Source organism: Xenopus tropicalis, chromosome 5 (assembly GCF_000004195.4).
Source record: "Xenopus tropicalis strain Nigerian chromosome 5, UCB_Xtro_10.0, whole genome shotgun sequence".
Classification (NCBI taxonomy): domain Eukaryota; kingdom Metazoa; phylum Chordata; class Amphibia; order Anura; family Pipidae; genus Xenopus; species Xenopus tropicalis.
In genome coordinates this window covers 100,650,871-100,677,484 of record NC_030681.2, presented here as the reverse complement: position 1 = coordinate 100,677,484, position 26,614 = coordinate 100,650,871, and the positions used below count along the sequence as shown (strand labels likewise).

Sequence of the window (26,614 nt, the reverse complement as noted above, 5' to 3'; positions counted from 1 at the left end):
CCACCCCTAACCTTTCTACTTGGAACAAACGGGACATTTCCCATTTATAGTTAGCCTATTATTTGGCCATACAGATACGGCCATAGACTGCACATAACTGTCCTTACAGTTATTACGTCCCAGCTGACTATGCAGGGCTGCTATCCATTCTGCCAACTGACATAACAAAGTTTTTTATCTACACAACATCACATAGGATCAAGGGCACTGTTATGTATTTAATGTAATGACTTATAGCGGTGTCAGCGTTTTACTCCTGCTGGTAGAGCTTACAAAACCCAAGAAAACGTATAGAAAAAAAAAAGGCAATGCACTCACAGTACTTGAAAGTGAGTGAAATAAAGTTTTATTGAAGTACCAATGTTTTGGTCTCTTTTTTTTATGTTACTGGTTTACTTTCTAGATTATGCTCACCTCATCATCCTTCTCTTCCTCCTCATCATCCGACTCTATGCTTTCATCAAACTTATCTTCTGAAATAGAGAGCATATAATTAAAGGCATGACTACAAGGTGTGTCACAGCCAACTAGCTTATGCCAGTTTGCTGTTGTGTTTCAAAGACAAATATTACAGAAAGCTCCATGATAGGGAAAATGCCAGTATATTTTTATTAGTAGTAATAAATGTTTTAAATGCCAGTATATTTTTTATCAGCAGTAATAAATGTTTATAAAATATAATAAATATGCTGACATATTTATGAACTGCAAATCAAATGGCACAAACAAAACCAGCTAGTCTTGTGAATCAAAAAAAAATGTTTGTGTCTAGAACAAGTTCCGCCACTACAGAAGTAAAAGGTGTAGGCATTAATAAGGATCCGGGACACATTTTCAACTTATGTAAATTTTTATGGACAGGTTAAATTAACAGTCTGAAATCAAAATGTTTTCCTATTTAAATGTTAACAATCTGAAATCTCTTTACATACTACAGTTAAAATGGAGCTTAGGTTTATATTGTGCAAAAACCTCAGCTCATACATTTTTGTTTTTGCATTCTATGTGCACAGGGCTACTGCCTAACCCCTAGAAACTGCCTAACCCCTAGAAACTGCCTAACCCCTAGAAACTGCCTAACCCCTAGAAACTGCCTAACCCCTAGAAACTGCCTAACCCAGGGGATCCCCAACTTTTCTTACTCGTGAGCCACAGCCAAATGTAAAAAGAGCAACACAAGCATCATAAAAGTTCATGGAGGAGCCAAATAAGGGCTAAGATTGGCTATTAGGTAGCCTCTATGCACACTATCAGCTTACAGGCGCTTTATTTGGTAGTAAATCTTGTTTTTATTCAACCAAAACTTGCCACCAAGTCAGGAATTCAAAAATAACTACCTGCTTAGTGATGCTGTTTATAGCAGCCAATCAGATGCTTTGCTTTAATTTTCTAACTGTTGAAATCTAATTGCTGATTGGTTGCCCTTGGCAACATCACCGGTAGTGCTCCACTCCACTTTTTACACAGCATGATAAATATACCCCTTAGCATCCAAGGGGTTGGTGAGCAACATGTCCCCTGGTTGGGGATCACTGGACTAACACCAAGTAAAGATTTTTTTTTTCTTTTTGCACAATTAAAGATGAAAATCAAAGCAATTTACTAGGGATGCATCAAATCCACTTTTTTTGGATTCCGTCGAACCCCCAAATTCTTCGTAAAGGATTCGGTCGAATTCTGGACCAAATCCTAATTAGCATATGCTAATTAGGTTACGGAAGGGCTAAATTTTCATTAGCATATGCTAATTAGGTTACGGAAAGGTTACATTTTCAAGTTCCATGTTTACTTGAAAAAAAAGTCATGTGATTTTTAGGATTTGAATTTGGTTCGGCCAGGAGCATGGATTCGGCCAAATCCGAATCCTGCCGAATGGCCGAATCCTGGATTTTGTGCATTCCTACAATTTACTAATACATATTGATACATTTTCAAAGTTGTTAAATTAGCCGTTAATGTAATTGCTACTGGCTGCTTATTGTCTCTGCTCTGATGACTCTCATTAAGGCTTATGCCACACAGGGGCTAATCTCAGCCTGTGGAAAAGTGCAGGTCGATATCAGCCCCAGCATGGCATTAGCCTAAGAGACCTGGAAGAGAACAAACCTGTGCTTCATTGTTTCAAGTGTGTGGAGTGTAGAAAAGAGAAAGGGATAAACAAACACTGCTTTTAAAATTGAAATTAATTTTATTATTATGTTTGTAGGTCATGAAAGGACACCCTGGATTTGTTATCCCAGCATCCTGAATGTCTTCTGTACCAGAGGTTTTATTATATACAGTAAGTAATAATAAAACCTCTGGTACAGAAGACAAAGGCATATGCCTTTACATCTAAATAAGTACATATATTTTGTATATATATATATATATATATATATATATATATATATATATACACATACATACATATACACAGCCTTAGGTTTGTACAAGGCATTTAATAAATTTGGAATTTTAGGAGTAGAATTTAACACCTCTTCTACAGCTTCTATAAAACACCACAAGTGTGTCGTTTGGGACTAATAGATGACATTGTCTCCTGGAATAGAACTTTATTATAAATCTAAAAAAAAGCCTTACATTATTAAGTAGATGAACTCTACTCTTTCTACGCTATTTTTAGTTTAGAATTGATAAACTGATGGTTGAACGAAAGATCGCAAATCACCACGTGTGTGGCCACCTTTATTGACAGCTAGGATGTTATCTGTGAAGATGCATAATTAATACAGTTGTTTCTGCGGTGGCACCCCTGCATACTGGTGGTCCTGGTTTGTGAGCACCGGGGCTTACTTGACCAAGAAGGTAAAGATTAGGGGCTAGAGTAGACATCTCTATATTGCTTTGACCATGTTCCAGAAGGCATCTGACAAAATGTCAGGAGACTACACCAGAAAATTGCCAAAAAAGTGTGACCTATAGTGTGAGCATCTACTGCAAATAAACCCAATAGCGACTGCAGATTGCCCCTGGTGTTTCTCACTAATTAGGTTGCTTTATGGGAATATCTGTTTGGAGGAAAAAAATGTTGCTGTCAAGATCAGGAGTGGTAACTGCTTGCCATTTATTGAGCTGACTTATTTAGAAAAAAGTTTTAAGTATGAATTAATGCCTAATATACATTTCTTACCTGAGTTGAGCTGCTTTATGATGAACTCAATGTGGCAATTCATATCCGTGTTTCCTTCTCTAATGTACCATCTGAGGATCTCTTCCATGCCCTAAATAAAGATATATGTTGTATATATTTAACAAAATATAAAAAAGAAATACAAAAATAGAAGGATGTTTGCATACAAGTCTTAACAACAATAAACTGCAGTTTAAACAGAATATTTTTGATTCACATAGCATATTACTATCTTAAATTACTGTCAGATTTTACATTCTGTCCCTCCTTAAAGGAACAGTAACACCAAAATATGAAAGTGTTTTAAAGTAATTAAAATGTAATGTACTGTTGCTCTGCACTGGTAAAACTGGTGTATTTGCAACAGAACGCTCCTATAGTTTATATAAATAAGCTGCTGTGTAGCCATGGGGGCAGCCATTCGAATGAGAAAAGGCACAGGTTACATAGCAGATAACAAATAAACTCTGTAGAATATAATGGCATTTTATCTGTTATCTGCTAAGTAACCAGTGCCTTTTCTCATTCGAATGGCTGCCCCCATGGCTACACAGCAGCTTTGCTTTTATAAACTATAATAGTCTTTCTGAGGCAAAAACACCAGTTATACCAGTGCAGGGTAACAGTGCATTATATTGTAATTACTTTAATATGCTTTCATATTTTGATGTTACTGTTCCTTTAATGTATGTACCATTGAATCAATTTAGCAATTTCTGCAATTGTCATTCTTTACAAATAACAAGAGAACATGCCAGGCATTATGGGAATTGGTTGTTATCTACAAAAATTGGAAGTTGGTTATCTACAGGCCTGGAACCTGTCTTAATCAATATATATGAAGTCATCTAGCAATTTGTAGCAAAAAGGGGGGCTTGAACATAAAAAGTCTGAAATTAACTTTTTAGTACAAATGCCGTTTTTGACATCCACACTGCAAAATTATTTTGTATTATATTTTAACAAATATGGGGTAGTGTCGAACTCCATGTAAACCCAGATCATTTACCATCAGCTGCGTTCCTAAACTGCGCCGGACCCCTCTGCAAAAAAATCTTTGGAGGGACCCAGAGCACAACGCAAGAACTACCAGCTCCTACTGTTCCTCACCCGTCCACCCCTCATGTCCCCCTGCCCCTCATTCATATTTCAACTCCCCACCCACCTCTCCCTCATTTCCCCCCTCCTTGCCTGCTCTGAGGTAGAAGAGCAGTAGGAGGGGGTTAGCTAATGCTATAAGGCAGTGCTGTCCAACTGGTGGCCCACGGCTCTCCCAGTTTGCCCCCCTCCCACTTGTCTGGCTACTGTGACTGTTTACCTTTGTGTAAGCTTTAAATAGCATCAGTACTGAAATTAACTGTCCCCTGTATTGTTCACAACTGTCTCCTGTTTTGTTCACAACTCAGGCTCATTGTCCACCTGTTCACACCTCAGACAGACTGTAGGAGCAGTGCCAGCATTGTGTCACTGTATTACTGCCTGTCCTATGCTGCCTGTGTGTGCCATACTCTGCCTGCCCTATGCTGCCTGTGTGTGCCATACTCTGCCTGCCTTATGCTGCCTGTGTGTGCCATACTCTACCTGACCTATGCTGCCTGTGTGTGACATACACTGCCCACTCTATGCTGCCTGTGTGTGCCATACTCTGCCTGCCCTATGCTGCCTGTGTGTGACATACTCTGCCTGCCCTATGCTGCCTGTGTGTGACATACTCTGCCTGACCTATGCTGCCCCGTGTGTGACATACTCTACCTGCCCTATGCTGCCTGTGTGTGCCATACTCTGCCTGCCCTATGCTGCCTGTGTGTGCCATACACTGCATTATATGGTCCCTAAGGTGTGTAATTATGTGCTGGGGGTTGCTGTGCTAGCCACAGGGGAGGAGGAGGAATATGGATTTAAGGGTATGTCTTAATATGACATCATATAATTCTTTCACATATGAATGAAGGGTGATATCTCAATGAGCACCAATCATTTGGGTTTTTGCCGCGCTACCCCCATTAATGTGAATATGGTCTTAAATGCTCTTGTGATAACATGGGTGTGGTTTGAAGTGGGTGCGGTTTTAAAAAAAAGGGAGTCAAAACTGGCTTCCATTATCGGCCCTCCACCATGCAGGCCAGAAAAATGCCGGCCCTTGGTACCACAGAAGTTGGACAGCACTGCTTTAGGGTAAGCAGACCCAACGGTCTAGGGCCCCCTGTGACAAGCGGGGTCTGCTTCCTTTGAGGCCACTGCATAGCAAGATTTGGGCTAAAAAGAAACCAACACATTTCCAAAACTGTCTTTTTAAGTCATAAACCAATAGTTTATTTGTTTTTTCTTTTTAAACATTTTGAGAAAAAGAGGAAGGCCAGCCCTCATCGGTGTTCCTAAAAGATGCAGCACAGCCTGTTAAACATAATTGCAATTGAAAAGGGTTTGTGCTGAACATACTTTTCCTCTTGTCAGGTTGACCAGGCAGGTAAACTGCCCTTTTATGGGTGTGTAACTCACCATGGATCTGGCTTCCTCCCGTATAGAGGGGACTGCTAGGATGCTGTATAATGCTCCATTCACGTAAGATCGAATCTACGAAATCAAGTTACATTGTAGATTTTATTTTTTTGTTGCAAGTGGAATGAATAAAGAAGAACTTGAAGGCTTCTTGTACCTATTCAGAGTGCTGTGGCATGTTGGATTGTATACATATAATTGGCCCTTGGAAGTGGGCTCAGTATTCAGCACCAGACGCTACAACCAGTGGTTGATATAGGTGAGCATTACTAATTACTAATACTGGGTATGTATTAAATACACCCACCATTGACTTACACTTGTATTCCATGGGTACTCAACCCAATACAGGACTGCAGTAAATATACAGAGCCAGAGATTGGATCAGGGGTCCTCAAATTTTTTGAACAGGGGGCCAGTTCACGGTCCCTCAGACTGTTGGGGGGCCGGACTATAGTTAGTCCTCAAACTACGGCCCCCGCTCACCCCTGGCTACTACCTGTCTGCCTCAGCCCCAGCGCGTCTTTAGTGTCGCCAGTTGGGACGTGGTGGCATGGCCAAGGACCATGCTGAGGAAGACAGGTAGTAACCAGAGGTGAGAACGCACCGGAGGCTGGGTAAATGACCATTGTGTAAAATACACCAGGATTTTACTCAGCTTTATATTTAATGCACAGCTTGAAAAATGGATTCAGTTAAAATGAGAAAAACAACCATCCAACCCTAAAGGTGGCCATATACGCACCGATAATATCTTATTCGGTGCGTGTATGGTATGTTGGCGAGTCGACCGATATCGCAGGAAGCTGCTGATATCGGACGACTCGCCGATCGGACCAGTTTGAAAATTTTGATCGGGCGCCATAGAAGGCGCCTGACCAAAATCTCTCTTCAGTGCTGAATCGGCAGAAGGAGGTAGAAATCCTATTGTTTCTACCTCCTTACCTGCCGATTCAGCCCTGAATGGTGTGTGGTGGATCTGACGATGTTTTGTGCGACTGCTGGTCGCACGAAACATCGTCAGATCGCCACGTGTATGGCCAGCTTAAGGCAGGACACATGGCACTTCAATTAGAATGATCAAAACTGCATGTAATCTGCCAATTTTTAAAACCCCCCCCCCTGTACTCATACCATATAGCGGATATGTGAGTTAAAAATTACATCACAATTTTATTTAACCTCACTAAAAAAAGTACTTCCCATACCATAAAAAGAGGAAACAGACCCCTAATGGAGGGGCCCTCCAGAAAGGAGTTTAGTTTCTGAATTGCCAAATCTATGAAAAATTTAAAAAAAAAATGTTTGTGTTTTTGAAAAACAGATTTCAATGCAGGATTCTGCTGGAGATGCTCTATTAACTGATGGGTTTTGACAAAAACAGGTTTTCCCATGACAGTATGGTGATGTGCTATTTATTCTTACTCCACATTTTTACACTTAATAACTACACCCCTCTGTGTGCTAATGACCTCAGGAGTGTTGCATCTATTCTTCTAATTTTATTTAAAACACAATCATATCAACAATCCTTCACTTCTTTATATACAACAAAATAAAGTGTGAAACTGCAGACAATCAGTGCAACCTCCTGGCAAATCGATTTACCTCATGGTTCTCATGGCCAAGTAGGTCAGAAAGCACTTTTAGTACATGGTCTGCATCCCTGGAACACATCTTTCTTCCTGATCAAATTAAAAAAAAAAAATTAATATACACATACTCATACCAACCTTACTATGTATATATGTAAAATATAAAATTGATATACTACAATATCTATACTAATTGTAGATTTTAGTATGACAAAAGCCTTGGATATCTTGCTTGTAGAGATCATCCAAGCCCCCCCTTAAGCATTAATAAAATCTGCCATTACCACATCACTAGGAAGGGCATTCCACAACATCACCGTGATAAACCACCTACGCTGCTTCAACTGAAAGTTCAGTTCCTCTAGTCTAAAGGGGTGGCCTCTGGTGCACCAATCTTTTCTATGGTCTATAATGCCCTCTGACTTGTAAAGAGTCCCCTCGCAAGCACTGTTCCCCAGATGAAAAGTATTCATTCAGAATCTCTACTTTTTCCCCAGTTCTCATCAAACAACTGACCACACTCTGACAATAAAGGTGCCACCCCTTCCTACTTTATTTTTTACTGTTTACATATTTGAAAATTGTAAAAAAAATTGTAATATGTTTTTTGTTTCAAGGTCCAAACTCCTAATTTGACCCTTTCAGCCTACTCCCTTAAAGGCAAGCTAAATTCAAACCTACACAGAGAGCAGAACAGATAGAACACGTATAGCCTTACAAACATCAGTACATATCTATAAACACCAGACATTTACTGTCTAAAAAACTGTATTAGGAACAAATTTCATTTCAATCCCTAGACTGAATAGTTCCTAACTTCTTTATCTAAAAGGCATCATGGAATCTGGTATAGGCATGATAGATCACTCCCATATCTCGGTATAGGGATGGGTATATGTGCGTAGTTAATGATATTAATAAGCAGTTCGATTCAATAAAATTTACAGCACAGTTATTATTCTTGGATTTACATTTGATGCTGTCGGAAGCTGGCAGCCATTATTTTTATATTAAAACGTGATTGACAATATATTATTGCATTTTGATAGTTGCCACTCACTAGCGCTAACATGACCTCTCTCATTATCTCAATTATGTAGAAACAACTTTGACCCAGTGATTTGTGAGCAGCTGATAATAAGACATGAAAGAAAGACTTATGTGTTGATATTGCACTCTGCAGTGAGTCAGAGTCATGGCACACAATCAGGCAAATCCTGTTTAGTAAGGAAAGGTCAGTAAACATTTGGGCCCTGGGGAGGGAATAATTACTTGCTGCTTGATTTTTAAAAACTGGTTCTGGATAAGTTTACAGCTATTGGCATGTAGACTATTTTGAAAGCCGTGGTCCTTTCTGAGGGCCACAAAGCAGCCAAATTGAAATGTCTGTGAGTAAAAAAAATGCCTACACCAATACTGTATGTTTTTGTGACGGAATAGTTTTACTCACAACTCAGCAATGAAAAGATATTTTGAGTGCTTTGATTCCCACTGGGTGGGGGTAACACCCCCATACATTGTTGAAATGACTGAGGAAGAATTTTGACAAAAATCAAAACACAATTGTACTTGGGAGAACCTAGGCTGTCAAAACACACCAAGTGCCATAGACCCTAAGCTTCCAGATCAGCCACAGCTCTGCATTCACAGCTGAAAAAATGTAATTTATCATTGTTACTAGATGAATGAAATGTCAAACATGAGGTTGTTTCTTTTTGATTTTCCTTTTGAGAAAGAGTTGTTCTTAGAAAATGTATACATTTATGATTTCATGCTCTGCTGAACACAAAGCTGCTCTGGCTTCCCATAACAAGGCCACTTCAGAACACAGCAGGAAATTACACTGACAGATAAAATGGTTAGTAACGTAGACAGTTTCCATGTTGAACAAACACTGATTGTAAGTGTTGCTTGTGAAGACATTCTAATGAATATTTATTACTTTTAAAACTACAGTCAATATAAGAGGATCAAATTGTATTCAGCTAAAAATTAAGATAAAAGCCTCCAAATATAGATACAGACAGAGGACTCTTGCCAGTTTAGATTGGCAAGACTCTATGGAACACAACATGAGAGAACTGTAGTTGACTAAGGAACTGAGTTGCCTTAAAGTTTCAAGTAACACCTGTCATTTTGCAGGAATAAAAAAAAAACAGTACAATGCATGCTGTGGTCTTAAAGCAAATTCTGATGGTCCACATCAGCACCACCTTATTCAAGCATGGTGTATGCCATTGTTTTCAAGTGTACAAAGACCAGATGTCAGTGCTAAGCAGAAGCCGAGAGACACGCTGCATTGTTCCTCAACTACACAAACACAATAAAAATATATGGAGCTCCAGGTGGATATTTACTAGCTGTTGTCACAGTGGGCAATATTGCTGACTAGTAAGAAAGCAATATACCTTTTATGTTACTTTGTAAGAAAGAAATTTACCTTTTATGTTATCTTGTAATAAAACAATTCACATTTGGATTCACCTTCACAGTGCCGAAACTAGGGGTAGGCAGAAAAGGCACCTGCCTAGTTCACAACATGAAGGGGGGGGGGTCGTTAGGCAGGTACCTCCTTTGCCTACCCTTACTATGCAATCTCTTGCCCCCAGCCACCACTTGGCACACTAAACTTTCCCCAAGAATTTAAAAATGAATCGCTTGCCCAATGCACGGGTCAGCGTTATAGCAAAGAATGTCAGTGGGGATAGAGACAATCAATCAGGGAGGCACAGTGCCAGTCAGTCAGGATGGAGCAGTTCTAAGTGCTTCTGAGCATGCCTAAACTTCTTGTGCATAGTACTAATTTGACTGGCTGAAAATGTATGCAAATGGCTAAGGGAAGTGACTGGACATGTGCAGAAGGAATTAACCCCGCAATGTCTACACTGATTTCTTTCTACCTGCTGTCGATCTCTGCATGTGAAATGTGGGAAAAGGGAGTCCTTGACACCCCCTGTGAGGGGGGTAACTGAAACTGGAAGATCTGGTAGGTGCATATTTTGATCCATTATATACTGCAAACCAAACACTTTTGCTACAGGATTATATTGGCAAGTGCTTGTTTTGCAAAGTTCTACCACTTTGCCCTTTCTACTGAATTCTGTTCCATTGGTTTCTTCAATAAAAATAAATAAAAATATAAATGCATATTCAAAAAGTCTTTGTCCCATAATTTAACCAGTGTTAAAACATGTTCAATTCTGTCCTAAGGATAACCTTTTTCTCTGCAATAAGTCCTGTATCCTCTGCTATAGTCATTGTTTGACCTACAGGTCAAGATGGCAGCACCCTGTTATCAGATTATGATTCTCTCATCACACTACAAGGAGATCGTTTGTTATTAAGCAATGTTTAATGTATTTTAAGTTATATTGTATGCTCTTAGGCTATAAAAATTCTGCAATATGTTTCTAGGGATATAACGTAATAACTGCCTATTGTAATGTAGGTGGGCTGGTAGCCATGCAGTATACATGGCACTGTATTTCCTTACTGTTATGGTATGTTATATCCATTTTTTCTTTTTACATTTTATTTCATGTAAACCTTGTATACACTATAACATTACTGTTTCTGTTCTATTAAACTAAGCACATTAAGATATATGAGGTTGGACTGGTGGCCTTACAGTACATGTGAGAAGGCAATGTGTTTCTCTGCTGCTTCACAGGGCTCCAGCTATCTGCATTTCACTTAAATAAAGAAAGCTGAAAATCCAGAACCTGCCGCTTCACATACGGTAGCTTATCTGCCTGTGTATTGATCCTCTTCCCCTCTGACTGATATCTGGCAGGAAATAATCCAGATATCATTTAGATTGGTTTAAAAATCCCATCAGACAAGGACTGCATAAGTATACTGATGTGGTCCTTTCCTGACAGACATGCAAAGGCCTCTGTTATGATTGGACTGTTGGCTTAGGAGCCAAACGACTGGATCAGTCTGATCTGTACCAGCATGTAGGTGTCCAAATCAGGTAAAGATCTGCTTGTTTGCTTTATAACTTTGTAGGTATGGCCAGCATAAAGCAGCACAGCGCCTAGCTGCCACGCGTGTTGTACCCACATACATACATACATACATACATACAAGCTGTCACATACCTGCACTACGAAGACAAAGGTTCATGAAGAGAGCTATGGTATACTGCAATGCATAATCTGAGAGATGGTCTGTATCTTCCAGCTCCTGCACCAGCCAGAAAATGAGGTCATCCTTGATCATGGCTGACTGCATGCTGCGCCTGGAAGAAATCACTTTTACTTACAGAGTGCTGAGGATTTTGCATAACGTGTACAGCTTTTAATAAAGGGACTTACTGAGACACACAACTTATACAGCACAATACTGTGACAGTAATCAGCCACTGATGACATTAATACATTTCTGTTGCTTATACAATTACTTTTTCATTCTAAAACCAACCAAGCACAGGACATATAACGCAAGACATTTACCAATGTGAATGCAAATTGATACTGTACCTAGCTTATAGAAGCAACAGAACTTTTTATCTGTTAAAAAGGCTTATTTCGCCCATTACTTAAATGGACTTCAACAACAACAGAGATAGCAGACCCAGGAACAGCACAGTACAAAGTACAGAGGACCTGACTGATGGGAAAGTTGCATAAATAGGACCCACAAATATCCAGTCCCCCAAGATTGACCATGATAGTTATTTTGGCTCGAATACATCTGAAAGTTAAATATGCCAGTTTTAACGGAGATAGCTGTCCACCTTTAAATTAACTTTTAGTCTGTTGTAGAGAGTGCTATTTTGAAACAATTTGCAAATGGTCTTGATTTTTTATTATTGCTTGCTTTTTAATTATTAAGCTTTATATTCAGCAACTCTCCAGTTTGGAATTTTAGCAACTATATGGTTGATAGGGGGTTAATCTCCCCTTTAAAACAAATATCATGTAGAACTGTGCCTGTGTTACTTGCATACAAGGACTACTGCCTGGCCATAAGGATAACAGCATACAGAATGCAACCTTCTGATTCTGGGGCTATAACATAGTTGTCTGGAATCAGCAAAAATAGAAATTAAAAAATATACAGCACAGACCTTTATAATCTTTAAAACAGAAAAGTAAGCAGGTCTCTTTCCATTACATTGCTAAAAATCACTGCTGTTTTTAAATAATAAAATAGATGTAAACGTGTTTACCTACTGAAGCCTTTAAGTATTTTAGATTAATATTACTATGTGCATTAACATGTTCAGAAACTAAATAGAAAATGCATTTTTTTGTCTCTTATCATCTCCCACACCCAGCCAACACAAGACGTAAAGCAGCTATGACTGCATTAGAAAGGTCACTTTTATTTATATTTCCATACACTCCTGCATTTTCTGAGACACCGGCTTATATTATATTCACAATAGTCTTTTCTTAGATAATTTTAGCATCTCTGGGAAAGGCTGCCTCTCCTGCATTGATTTTTTTTTTCAATTTTTTACATCTGTGATCAAGTTGCACAATAGGTTGCGTAATTCCCTGTGTAAATTTATTTTGCTCCCCACACCCCAGATTACTGCAAGTGATGCAAACTAACAGTTATTTAGCTATTCACACATGGGACCATGTTGCACAGGTTTCTCTACATCCTTTTGGGGTATCAAAATTGCAAAAATCTTAGGGTCATAAATGGTAGTATTATGAATTATAGATTTAATTAAAGCGGCTAAAACACTAAGCCATTAAGTACCCAACTTGTTACTAGGCCTCTCTTTAAGTCCATATTATACATCTCCCTGCAGCATCTGAATGTGTGTGGAACAGAGAAGAATACTTTTTGCTAGAACCAAGATCTTGTAGATTGTAAGCTCTTTTGGGCAGGGCCCTCTTCACCTCTTGTATCGGTTATTGATTGCTTTATATGTTACTCTGTATGTCCAATGTATGAAACCCACTAATAAAGAGTCTTAGGACTGCTGCCCTGGATTCTTCAATTTATTTTCTAAAGGGGCTCAGTGATCAAAATGTCCATACTATTGTCGCACAGATGTACTGTAAGTTGCCTTTCAAATTTTAATTAAATTATTCTATTTTACAAACTGCTGAATCGCTACTTTCACAGTGACTGAGCTCTCTCATGTCTATGGAGACACATTGGTACTACTGTAAGGCAGGTATAGGACCTGTTATCCAGACTGCTTGGGACCAAGGGTATTCCGGATAAGGGGTCTTACCGTCATTTGGATCTTTATACCTTAAGTCTACTAAAAAATCAACAAAACATTAATTAAACCCAATAGAATTATTTTGCATCCAGTAAGGATTAATTATATCTTAGTTTGGTTCAAATACAAAGCACTGTTTTATTTTTACAGAGAAAAAGGAAATTAATTTTAAAAATCTGAATTTTCCAGATAACGGATCCCATACCTGTACTGGGTTGCTACTTTTTACAAAACAAAACAAATTTAAAGACTGATGAATAGTAACAACATTTAAAAAACAATGTATTTCTAATTAACTATATAAAATAGAATGCAGCAAGAGATTAAGCAGGGATTTACTATACTCAAATTTATATTCATTTGAAACCACGAAAAAAGACTCATTCGTATGAATGGCTGTCATTTATCCAAACTGAAAAAATAGTCATTAGAAAATGTGTTTTAGTAAATGCCCTTCCTACTGTTCTTGGAAGTGACCATACTAATAGGGAAAGCATTTTGGTTCATTTGGTTAAGACAGAGGTTTTGGAAGAGGGGCTCTCAATGCAGACTTTTTGTTCATGCTAAAAAATCACTACAGAAATGTCATAAACATAACTAAAACAATTTAGAATATTTATGTATGTTGCATACAAGCTATTAATGTAATAATGAAATCCAGAGGGTTCACAACTGCACAGGTACAGGGTTGCACAATGCAATACTTTATTTTCAAATTATTTTCCAAATCACCAAATGTTGTTGTCGATACTACCGCTAATAAAGCAACATACAGTGTACCTTGTGGGTGTCAGTGGGTTCTTACCTAAGACTAAGTTTTTGGAGTATGCCTAAGACAGTCTCTCTGATGACAGATTCCTTCTCTTCAGCTTTCCAGGTTTCCACAAGTGAGTGCAGAAGACGGGGATTCTGGGAGATGTAAACTCGCCCTGTTGGCACAAAGAGGATCTTGGGTAGTCAGTTAGATAAAACAAGTTAGCTTTTCCACTCTGACTGGACTGTAGCTTTAAAAATACCTGGTGAGTTTGTACTACAAAAAAACCTTAGCACATCTGCTTAATGCCCCCACCCATACTCTAAATATAAGAAGACCTACAAGTAGCACATAGATTTTGGCATTTATACGTAAAATCAGGCCTTTGAACTGCATGCTATAAGTGAAAACTAACAGCCAGTATAAGGGTAAAGGTACATGAGGAGATTTGTTGCTCGAAGTGAGTTTGAACTACTGCAGGCGACAAATCTCCCGACAATGCCTACCACTTTACTTACCTTCGGATCACTGCAAGTAAAACAATACTGGCAGCAATCCAGCATAAATGTACGAAATGCAAAAGAATGCAATTTCCAGCAATTAAGCTGGATCACTGTAAGTAATGTGTTTAATTTGTGGGGATCTGAGTATAAGTGAAGGGCAAGGCATTTTTGGGAGATTTGTCGTCTAGTAGAGCAGATTTACAGCGGGTGCCAGTATCCTTAAGGAGCACCTGTCCATTCTTTGAACTTTGCCAACAGAGTAATAGCCCTGTAAAATACATTGTAAGGGCAACGTCACATGGGGCAATTTCTAGGATTTTGTTGCCTTTATTACCAGCATTAATTAAAAGCTTAGAAGGTGGACTGGCACATGACAATCGCGTGGAAAACAATTGCCTCAGGTGAACAGCACGCCCAAGCAAACTTGAATTCAAATCTAAAATTTCAAATTGAAAAAGACAACTTTAGTAGTGCACATTTTTGTTAAGATATTTTTATTTGCTGTACAAATGCCTGCACTATAATATGACAAATGAGACATTTATTACATATCATATTGTCCTAAAGTATTTAAGATTACCAACCTACTCATGGTAACACACAACTCTATTTTCCTAACTGCATGCTAAAATGAAATTCTCTGCTTAACTAGGAGGCAGCTTAAATACCTGAACTCATGAACCCGGATCAATAAACCTCTGCGTGCGTCACAAAACTGTCTTGTCACTTTTATCTTTCCTAATTCGGTTACCCAATATGGGTGGCAGTGCTGCAAATGTTTCATTGTTATTAAAAGTTATGGACAGCATTAGCCGATCAAAGCATGTATGCATTGTGCCCAGGAGTACGTGGTTTATTCTCAAATCTAACACAAATGTATTAAATCATGGGACATGTGCTAATATTCTTATAGCCCTAATATAATCAACCGTGGCAGAACAGAAGGTCACATTTGAATGTAAGTGTAAATATATGGTAGTGGGAAAATAATCAAGGAAGTGACAAGCAAAGAAAAATATAATAAAAGCATTGTTTCACCCACAGGTCCTGTTTTGTTTCATCACAGGCAGTTTGCAACACAGGTGCATATTTAACCACAACTACAGCAGACAAGACTTTAGTAAAGCAAATGCCTACTTAGTAGCATTACAACCTAAAGGGCTAGTGATTACTTTATGCATTCACTAGCTATATGCATTTAAAGAATAAATCTAAAGATTATATAAAATGTGGATTGGGTCCACTTAAATAACTTTAATAAGCTCTTTGGTAAGAAACCTACTGCTGGACAGTGACCCCCTGCTTCCCCCCCCCACAACCCCATTGCCCATCCATTGGCAGCTCCTTTCCCCAATGCATCAGGAGTTGACGTCAGGCTTGGGAGAGTGGTCAAAATTCAAATAGGCTGGGGCATTGTTTACATTTGTCCTCAATCTATTGGGAGTTTGTCCCACTCTTAAAGAGAAGAATGGAGTGCTGGGGCATTGAGAAAAAGAGTCACACTCTGGCACAGGGTTATTACAATGCTCTGCGGGGAGGCAACCGGGGGACGTTTAATAAATGGATAGTGACATTTCTATTAAAAATAAAAAAATGTCAGTATTCTGTATAATGATCAAAATTTAAACACTAAAATCATTCTTTTTTGAACAGCTCTATGAAGTGCAAAAGGATCTTACATGACCTGTATGGCTTCCTAGGAATGACAACTACACTCTGTCTGCTGCAATTTTTTCTCCAAAAAAACGCAGTGCCAAAATGTCAAAAGTTGCCTTTCAGTGCCATCTGTGAAGCGTTAGTTCTGGCTGTAAGCTGTGGCTTGAAGGTGGCTGCCAAAGATGCCAATGATAGGTAACTTTGGCACTTTTATGTTTAATAAGGAAAAAAAAAAAAAACAGTTAGCAACCGAAGTTGACTCTTGTAGCATGCACCACATATACAGCTCTAAAATAACATCTATCTTATGCCCAGCATAAGCCCAGCAATATGGATGGATCTTCTTTATTTTAAATCAAGTAGTTCAAATTGAGAATTTTTGGCTTTTACAGTTTTTAGACTTGGAATCTGCCATAAATTTCCATTTCCCCACCCTTAAAAGAGATACGCACTTATGTATAATAAGCCCATTACATAACCTCAGGGGACTCAAGTACTGATGTAATAAAGAGTGTTTGATAGACCATGTATTACAGGGAAAGATCCCAGGACCCACTAAATTCCAGAGGGTCTTAGATTTGCAGTTCAACAAAAGCTGAAGGGCCAAAGGTCATTTTTGTTGCATATAAAAGTGGAACATCTGTCCACAACTTCTGTACCATACTGTTCTATGCAGAATAGTAGCTACAGAATGAGGATAATCTAAACTCTACATCAGTTGCTCACCATAAGCCAATGATGAAAATACGTCAATTAGTAGGGCAGTGTATTGTCTGACAACCTCACTTGGTGATCGCAGCAGCATTAGGACATTCTTCTGTATTAAAAAAAAAAAAAAAGAAAAAAACTCAAATATACTTGTATTAATGTTAAAATACAATATGCTCCAGATCATCACCCAAATGAGAACAGCATGAATAGGTTGCCTATAAATATAGGAATTAATACTCAATCTGCTAAATTGTGAGCATGTTACATCCAACGCTACTTTGCTGACACCCAAATTACACTGGAATTTGGGGGAACTAATGCTGCATCTGGATTGTGTGAGAATTTTTTACATTGCACTTCTTTTTTAAATGAGCCATTTGATAGAAACCAGTATGGCTGCTCCAAAGCAAGTGAAATTATTTAACCAAATATTGCACCACCGCTAGAATTATATAAATAGGAATTAAATAGGAATTATAAACAGAAAATAATCCCTTAATAAAGTCCATTGTGAAACACAAGTTTCCTTTCTATACAAGTAACATGTAGAAAGTGAACTTGTTGCCAAAGAACATAAAATATCTTATTTCAAATTGGATATGCACCTAAGTTCAGAGGTTTATTGTGGCAAGTGTTCAAGAAACCTGACCCAGGAACATGTACTAAGTAAGTGTTTCATACAGGTCCCTTAAGAAGGAGTGTCTGGGGGATGGACCACTGGTCCAATTCTCTATATACTATCACATGGTTTACACAAGAGCTGTAAGGGCAAGGTATCTTTTCTGAGGTTTTATCACTCTGGACCTGGGGTATTCCGTATAAGGGATGTTTCCGTAATTTGGATCTCCATGACTTAAGTCTGCTAAAAATCATTTAAACATTAAAAAAAAACCAATAGGACTGTTCTGCCCCCAATAAGGATTAATTATATCTTAGTTGGGATCAAGTACAAGGTACTGTTTTATTATTACAGAGAAAAAGGAAATCAGTTATAAAAATTAGAATTATTTTCTTATAATGGAGTCTATGGGAGATGGTCTGTAATTCGGAAGGAAGGGAAGGGATCCCATTCCTGTCATTAAAATGAAAAGCAAGGGAGGAGCAGAGTCCAAACCCCAGATTTAGCAGCATAGTGTTCCAACACCGAGACACATCTTTGAGGAAATGGTGACATATAAATATTTTATTGTATTTTATCAACAAGGACACAATTAACCCTATACATGCCACCTAGGCCTTTCACCTGCTCATTGTGGTGACAATCAAGTAGATCATTGCTTATGTATGCTTGCAAGACTGTGTTCCTCTGCTCTCCAGGCTGAGACCTAGTAAGGCGCTAAGAAAAAAAAAAACAGAAAATATCACAGCCAGATTATTTTCCATGCATTTGTATGGGAAGCAATGACAGGCGACTGCGACATTTGACTACCGCTGTTTTTGGCCTAAGCAAAGCAGCATTCAGAATGCCTCATGTGGTAAAGAACAGCGTTACAGCTTTAGGTGGACCAGGAAGTATTATTAAAGTAGTCAAGCTTGGTAATATTTTAAATTTGGAAGATATTTGTCAGTCTAACATATTATTATGCCATATAGAATATTTAGTTGTTTGTTTTCATTATGAATCAGAATCCTAAACGCTAAATATAAAAAAGGGATATGATTTAACTTTCATGTAACAAAAATGCATTGAGGAAATATATGGGTGACCCATATTCAGGGGCATTTCCCTCGCTCCCTGTGTTGCAGGGGGCTGAATCACAAAGTGAAGAGATCTCAATAATGCTCTCTGCATAAGCAGAGACTAAATTCCGATTTTAAATCAAAATTTTGTCTCCTTAAGTTACCAATTGCTGCTTTTTGCCTCCCCTGGTAACTTAATGGGTGCTGCCGCCTGAGGCCAGTATCTCAACTCGCAACAAAAATTACTCTAGAAATCTATAAAAAAAAACAGTCAGGCCCGGACCGGCAATCTGCGGGTTCTGGCAAATGCCAGAGGGGCAGCTGTAAGATGCCATAGACAGTCACTATTTATGGGGCTGATGGGTGGCTGTTTGGGCCTCTGTATTTGAAATGCCAGGTTTCAGTTCAGACCTGCAGTTACTCTACTAACTAGTGCAGTACTAAAGGAAAGCACATATCGGGTTGCTTAAGGTAACTGGACAAGGAGAATGTTTTACCAACTTTCTACATAATCCCCAGAAGTAGAAAAAATGAAAAGCAAATAGGAGCACAATATGCATGTGTAATAAAAACCATTTTTAATGTGGAAAGCAGATGAAAGTCAGGGCAAGTTCTGTTCTATGGATAAATCCTGGCCCTAAGCAGAAGGCTGTCTATAGACGTGCCTAGCATGTAAGAAGCAGCCAGGGAGAGGAGTACTGCTGTGTGTGTGTGAATAAAGCCGAGAGGCAACTTTTTCCCTCACCCAACGCAAGGCTTGCAGAATAAGTGCTTTCAAGCGATCATTCCCAAAAACCAGATCCTTCTTCAGCTTTTCATAATCCAAGGATGGAAACAATGGCACTTCTTGTTGTTTCCTGCATCACCGATTAAAAACAAGCAACAGATCAATAGAGGAAAAAAAGGGGCGAATGCATTGCTACAATTCATATTTTTTATTACATTAAGAATTGATTGAAGCAGCCTGTGTTTTTGTCTCTGACTGAGGGATATGGTTATTGTACCTGTTGTGGAGTAAACAACCATAGCTCAATTGAGCTGGATATAGAGAAAGTTGTATTTCAATGTACGAGGCTCTTCTACACTACAGGACAGGGTTAAAAAAAACACTTGAATTATTTATAATATTAATAGTCTACTGCAAAAAAAATAATGAAAGTAAGTCTCTGTTTAGTTTCTATGGGTTAGTGAACTGAAGCAGATTTGCTTTGTAAATGAGCTGGAGCATGTAGCTAGCTGCCCCAACTCTGTATTCTGAGACTGAAGTGTATGCAGCAATTATGTGTACTGGGTAGGAAAGCATAACTCTACAAATAACCAAATCATATGTACATATGTATTGAGTTTGCACTTGCTATGTTTTCAGTTGAAACATTCAATGAAATATACTGACTGAGGGTACTGAAAGCTCAACGTATTTGAATAATGGTATTCAGTGCTATATGTGACACCAGCCATGACTGCTCTGTGAACTTTGTTTACAGACTTTATTGAAAAGAGCCCTTCCATGCCCAAATTATCAGCAAAGAATTGAAATATTTGCTTGTCCTTACTACACAATAACCTGTGACCAATAAGACTTCCATCTAGTTACTATCAAGCTTCTTTATTGGAGCATATGCTCAGTCATGATTGGCACTGCAGTGAAAAATGAAGATGAAGATTTGCATGGCTTCTTGTATAAGTTATTGACAGTACTAGTAGCAGACACTACTCAAATAAATGCTGCACTGATTTAAGGCTTCATTCATGACAGTGGGCAAAAGGAAACAGAGGAAAATCTTAGGGATACGAAAAAAAGGATGGGTAGAACAGGGGAGAAAGGAGAGGGGGCTATAAAAAGTATCAGATTATCTGACCAAAACGATATAAAATAAATATAACCTATACAATTATATGTATTCACTGTAGGAAACACACATTCGAACTGTTTGGCTTCTTGCAGCATATTAAACTTGCAATGAATCTGTAACTGGGAAAAGGATAAACAGACTCCTATCTAACCATTAGACCACTGTCTGTAAACTCTTTTTATACTTTTTTAGAGGTGTGTGCATTGGAACAGACCTTAGAAAACCCTCTCTACAAAGTTCTCCACAGACTGCCATTGATGAGAATTCCTACATAAGCTGGAGAGTATTTATCTAACTCCAAGTTGCTTCTTGAATCAGTGCATACTTAACAGTATGCCATCATCCACATCATTACAACTGTCCCTCTGTAAGATTATTGCGAAATGTATTTTCAATGTAATAATATGATATAGTTCTTACATTTTATTAATTAACACTGAAACCTTTGACTCAGAGAGGAAGCAGCCTTATTAGTGGTCACCTGGTTGTCTGGTCCAAACAATAGGAGTCATCCTTAATTTAGAAAACAAAGGTACTGGCCTACACCTCTTAAAAAACAAGTAAGTTGCCAGCTTTATGTAGCACAATAAAAGCAAAAATGTAATTGCTGTGGGTTAATGCTCCATTGTAAAATGTGCCCACTGTTGATAAATAAGCCCCATATCTGTATATGCCATTTTACTTATCATATGCATATTTGTTCTATAAGGCAGTAAACTTACAAAGGTGCTATTGATGCTCGCAGCATAGAAGAGGCCTGTGGATAAAAGAAAAGAAATTGTTGAGATCGGTGTATTGTAGCTAAACATTTTGGATATAACTGTACCAAAATCTAAGTAGATAAAGAGGACAACATGAAGCATAGTGCATATCTGCACATTCATAGAAAAGACCCCAAGCAATCATGTTAGTAAGGTGGTCCCTACTGTCTTTAATGATGCTCTCATGCTTAACAAGCATGCAAAACAAGCCAGATAAACAAAACCTCTAACAGAGCAAGTCACACATCTTATTAAAAAAAAAAAAAAAAAAAAGTAAAGGATGTATGAATTGACGCTTTGTCAGGCATCAAATTCTAGGACCACATTTGTTGGGCAGGCCACAAAGGCCTGGGCCTAGGGTGGCAAAGATCTGGGGGCCACATGCTGCCTGCTAGCCGCATCTGCACTGGTGACTGGATGAGAGATCTTTACAGCTGTTTTTTTTTAGTCTCCCAAAAATCTGGCCCAGCCTCAATCAAAAGACTGTTCTATACACACACACACACATAATATATACAGTATATAAGATTGGCATTAGCCGGGACTCACATCAATGGAAAAAGAAAGATATTGCCTGGGTGCAATTCTATCAGTTTTGCACGTGTTGAACTGGCCAGTATACACTGCCATAAAAGCCTGACCAAGCCTTGGCAATCTGTGCTGGTTTTAGTAGTTTATATCACATTGCTAATAATATAGACCCTTAGTTTCCATATCTCAACCGAGACCCAGATTAAACCAAGCCCATTTTATGTTATGTAATTTTGTTAACATAAACTTTTTACTTCTCCTTTAAATATTTGTTAGCAGTAGGCTAGTTTTATATATTTTTTTGTTATCATTTATGGTATGCAGAGCCATGAGTAACACCTGACTACCTCCTACAAGCACTTATGTACTAAAACTAATGTTTGGCTTTATGGCCTGTAAAGAAAGGATAAATGCATACTATTATCATGTTATCATTATGCCCTCATCTCCTACACATTTCTTACGGAAACAAATAATTTGGATGCTGTGCAGTGATAGAAGACAACATGGCATTTCACACAAAAACGGAGATAGCTGGTGTCACATGACCAAAAAAAAATACTGAATATGAAAAAACTATCTTTTTTGTGTGTGGTACTGGTTGTAAAAGAATATGGATTTACCATTTCTTACAATTTTGCGAACAGGATGTAATCATCTTAAATGCCTACAATCCTTCAGTTGAATGTAGGGATGCACCGAATCCAGGATTCAGTTTGGGACTTGGCCAAGATTCAGCCTTTTTCGGCAGGATTTTGATTCAGCCGAATCATAGCTCCTGGCTGAACCAAATCCAAATCCTAAAAATTGTGCGACTTTTTGCCACATAAACACAGAAGTTGAAAATTTTCTGACAATTTTCTGCAACACTTAACCCTTCCAAAGCCTAGTTAGCATATGCTAATTAGGATTTGGTTCGGCATTCAGCTGAATCCTTTACAAAGAATTCAGGGTTCGGCCAAATCTGAAAAAAGTGGATTCGGTACATCCCTAGTTGAATACACTCAATAAACCAAGTACAAAAGCTACAAATATTTCTGCAGCTACTATATATAATGTTTTCATTGGGAACCATTTATGAATACGGATATGGAAACAAAAGACTACCTGTATAATATATATCATATCTATATAAGAGAGTATGTAAGTGTATCAATATCTCTGCACAGCTTATAACCAGAATAAACAACATACTTTGTTCTCTTATCTCCAAAACATAATTCATCTTGTTGTACTCATCCTCAGAGACACCTATTTAAACAGGATGTTTAAAAAAGTCACACCTATAATAAATATTTTATATATAACAGCAACTCTTATCTTATGTATATTCTTGGGATAGTTTTTAAGTGGGTCTAGTGACGCAAAGCGCATTTAAATGCTATTTACTTTTCAATTCTTTACCTGTTTTTCCCAAGAGAAAAACTAGCATTGTTGGTTAAATGGAAACATGTATGTAATTATGCAGGACATGGCACCAATCAGTCCTTTGAAAACTTCCCAGCGATAAGATGTTTACATTAGAGATACAAAAGACAGGCCAATATATCCCTGTGCACTCGGCCAGATGCATCACAAGTCCTGTTTTTCCTATCCTTTTAATGCAAGGAATGCACTGGCCAAAGGCATTGGCTGTTCTTCAGAGACAAAATAAACTGCGTCTGTTATACAGAAGCAAGGCACTCGGGCAACTCACAGGATTCCCTTTATTTTGAAATAAAATCTAAATGCAGTTTTTCACCATTGCACGCTTTTGCCTTACCCTTTGGAAGCATTCATGGCAAGCTCCTGATAGGGGACACTAAGCCAAAAATTGTGCTCCCTGATGGGGGACTATCACTGCTCCCTCATGTGATTTAAATAGGGAACAAAGAGTTTTGGCTCACAGCAGAGCACACAGACATTCTTTGGCAACTTTGCACCTTTGGCCTATTGCCCTGGAATTCACAAAGAAGCCAAAAATTAGACAGCATTATCTCAGTCAATAATGTCAAACCTGCAGCTCCCATGTTGTTGTTCTTGCTGTACAACTACTAGCATCTGCCAAATACAGAAAGGTATCATGATGTGCTGGGAAGTGCACCTTACCAAAAAAGCTGGAGTGACACTAGTCTCAGGCATTTAATTAGTTTTTACCTTTAACATTTATACCATATCTAAGCTATAATTGCATAAACTGCTATTAGCTAAACTGATGATGACTGAAAACTGTCAGATTCACAGCCAAAGGATTAACCCGACCCACTTCACTACATTATAAAAATGCCTCCACCCATATACTTTACTATAAATACTTCTTAAATTTCAATAAGCAACGCTATAAAATTTAATATTGCAAGACTGCCACTAACAAAACTATCTATAACTACTTTAAGTTTAATTGCAAGGAATTAAGCAATTCAGGTGGAAATGTGTGTTCAGGGATAATCAGATCAGCCATAGCCCACTAATGCATTTGCTTAAGTAAAAATGAAAAAAATAGTCTGGCAATCAGTCTTATAACAATTTATAGCCAAAATAATTTATTTAAATATAAAGTAATTTACTGTGGAATATGCAGTATTAGGGTACGTCTGACCATTATTAATGCTAAATTATTTGACTGACCGCTGTGGGGTGGTGGAAAAGCATGTAAGTTTACAACGATCAAATGCAAATATAAGTTTGTGCCTCATTCACTTTCATTAACTTAAAGGTAAATCATCAAATTAAGTTAATTACTTGAAACCATTCATAGACTGTGAGCACACCAAGTGGTTTTAAAGTTGAAGGTCCCAGTGCAAGGCAGGGCACAATGCAGCAGGCAGGGGGTGCAGAATAGCATCATCATCTTAAACTTACATTATCCTCATGGCACGAGCCCAAACAGTGACACCCCTAATGAGGACACAGCAATACCATAAAATAAAACGTCAGACAGAAAGGAAGAGAAAAACGAAAACACATGAGAGCACAAACAGCAGAATAATCCAGTTATGAAGGCAGTTTTAAGAAGACTATTCTACTAATCTGCACCAATAAGAAAAGCAAAATGGTTTCAGATGAAGGTACAGCATTTACTATAAAGCTACTAATGATATGTGGAAAGTTGACCTTAAAGGGAACATTGTATTTGAAATTAAATTTTCTTAAGGCTTCCCTATCTGAAAACTCATTATCCCATTATCCAGAAAGCTCCAAATACCGGAAGGTCATCCAGTGTTGGACTGCACGGACAGTGGTTGGCATGTTCTTTATTCAGTCTACGTTTACTCATTTATTTTCCCTCCATATAACCCCATCATACAGAAATGGTCAATGGCTATAGTAGAGGCCACATGCAGGGTCGGACTGGGGGGGGCAGGGCCCAACAGGGCTCCCGCTCCAGGGGCCCTGCAGGTGCCCAAGTCAGCCGTGTCCCCTACCCCCCCCCAGGGCCCCCACCTGACGTCCTCCCCGAGCACGTATAAATTGAACGCGTCAGGGGAGGAACAGTCAGAAGGGGGAGCGCCGGCAAAGGTCAGACTGGGCCGCCGGGGCCCACCGGGATTTTTCCCGGTGTTCCGGCGGCCCAGTCCGACCCTAGCCACATGGCAGGGTACTGATGGCAAAACAATCCTATTGGGTTTATTTAATGTTAAAATTTCAAAAGTGCTGGTAATCTAAATTACTGAAAGCAAGCTTATCCAGAAAACCCCAGGTCCAAGAGTTTCAGAAAAAAGATCCTATACCTGAACTATGTCTATAAAACTATATGGATTAAAGGAGAAGGAAAGGCAAAGTCACTTGGGGGTGCCAAAATGTTAGGCACCCCCAAGTAACCTAGATCGCCTACTCCCCGGGTTGGTGCCCCTGTTGGGAGAGAATAGCACCAGCCCGGGGTACCTGTAGCGCTTCCTCCTTCCCTCTTTGCAGTGGGCTTTTCACCTCTTTGAGTGAAAAGCCGAACTTTAACAGAGAAGTCGGCTTTTCACTCTACTGTGCATGCGCCTGCCGTTTAGTCATGGCAAAACGAAGCCGGAAGGAGGAAGCGCTCGCTACAGGTACCCCGGGCTGGTGCTGTTTTCTCCTAACAGGGGCACCAGCCCGGGGGACAAGGTAAGCGATTAAAGTGACTTGGGGGTGCCTAACATTTTGGCACCCCTAAGTGACTTAGCCTTTCCTTGTCCTTTAAGGCACATCCTGCTTTATTGCTGCAATTACAACAACTATTACTCACTAAAATTGGGTGTGTGCTATATGCATTAAGATTCTCAGTCTGCACTGGAAGGCAATAATCAGTTATCATGTCAGTGCACTTTTTTTTCAAAGTTTTTATTTTGCATAATATTCAATTACAAACAACTACAGAAAAAAGGGAAATGAGGAATGCAAAAGAGAAGTGACAAATACCTTTTTACATTCCTCTTACTTCCTTATTTCTGCTTTATTATTGCTTTCCAGTGTAGTCTGTAAGAATGTTAAAGGAACAGTAACACCAAAAAATGAAAGTGTTTTAAACTAATAAAAATATAATGTACTGTTGCCCTGCACTGGTAAAACTGGTGTGTTTGCTCCAGGAACACTACTATAATTTATATAAATAAGCTAATGTGTAGCCATGAGGGCAGCCATTGAAGCTGGAAAAAAGGAGAAAAGGCACAAGTTACATAGCAGATAACAGATTAGACACCATTGTATTCTACAGGGTTTATCTGTTATCTGCTATGTAACCTGTGTCTTTTCTCCTTTTGAATGGCTGCCCCCATGGCTACACACCAGGGTTT

General features: G+C 38.6%; 1 protein-coding gene across 6 annotated transcripts in view; it reads right to left on the bottom strand.

Annotated features, from left to right (window-relative positions):
• The window catches only part of armc9 (armadillo repeat containing 9), a 77,175-nt gene that overhangs the window by 18,859 nt on the left and 31,702 nt on the right, over window positions 1-26,614 (bottom strand). For 5 of the 6 annotated variants that reach the window (XM_012962524.3, XM_012962522.3, XM_012962526.3 and 2 more), the window contains 10 exons: window positions 21,300-21,334; window positions 19,470-19,581; window positions 18,288-18,380; window positions 17,060-17,150; window positions 14,226-14,349; window positions 11,331-11,470; window positions 7,241-7,317; window positions 5,633-5,707; window positions 3,134-3,224; window positions 415-473 (listed from right to left, as the gene is read on the bottom strand). In XM_012962524.3, the coding sequence (XP_012817978.1) occupies window positions 415-473; window positions 3,134-3,224; window positions 5,633-5,707; window positions 7,241-7,317; window positions 11,331-11,470; window positions 14,226-14,349; window positions 17,060-17,150; window positions 18,288-18,380; window positions 19,470-19,581; window positions 21,300-21,334 (897 nt within the window). The remainder of the gene's footprint in view (window positions 1-414; window positions 474-3,133; window positions 3,225-5,632; window positions 5,708-7,240; window positions 7,318-11,330; window positions 11,471-14,225; window positions 14,350-17,059; window positions 17,151-18,287; window positions 18,381-19,469; window positions 19,582-21,299; window positions 21,335-26,614) is intronic. The other variant, XM_012962525.3, reaches the window with a different exon arrangement.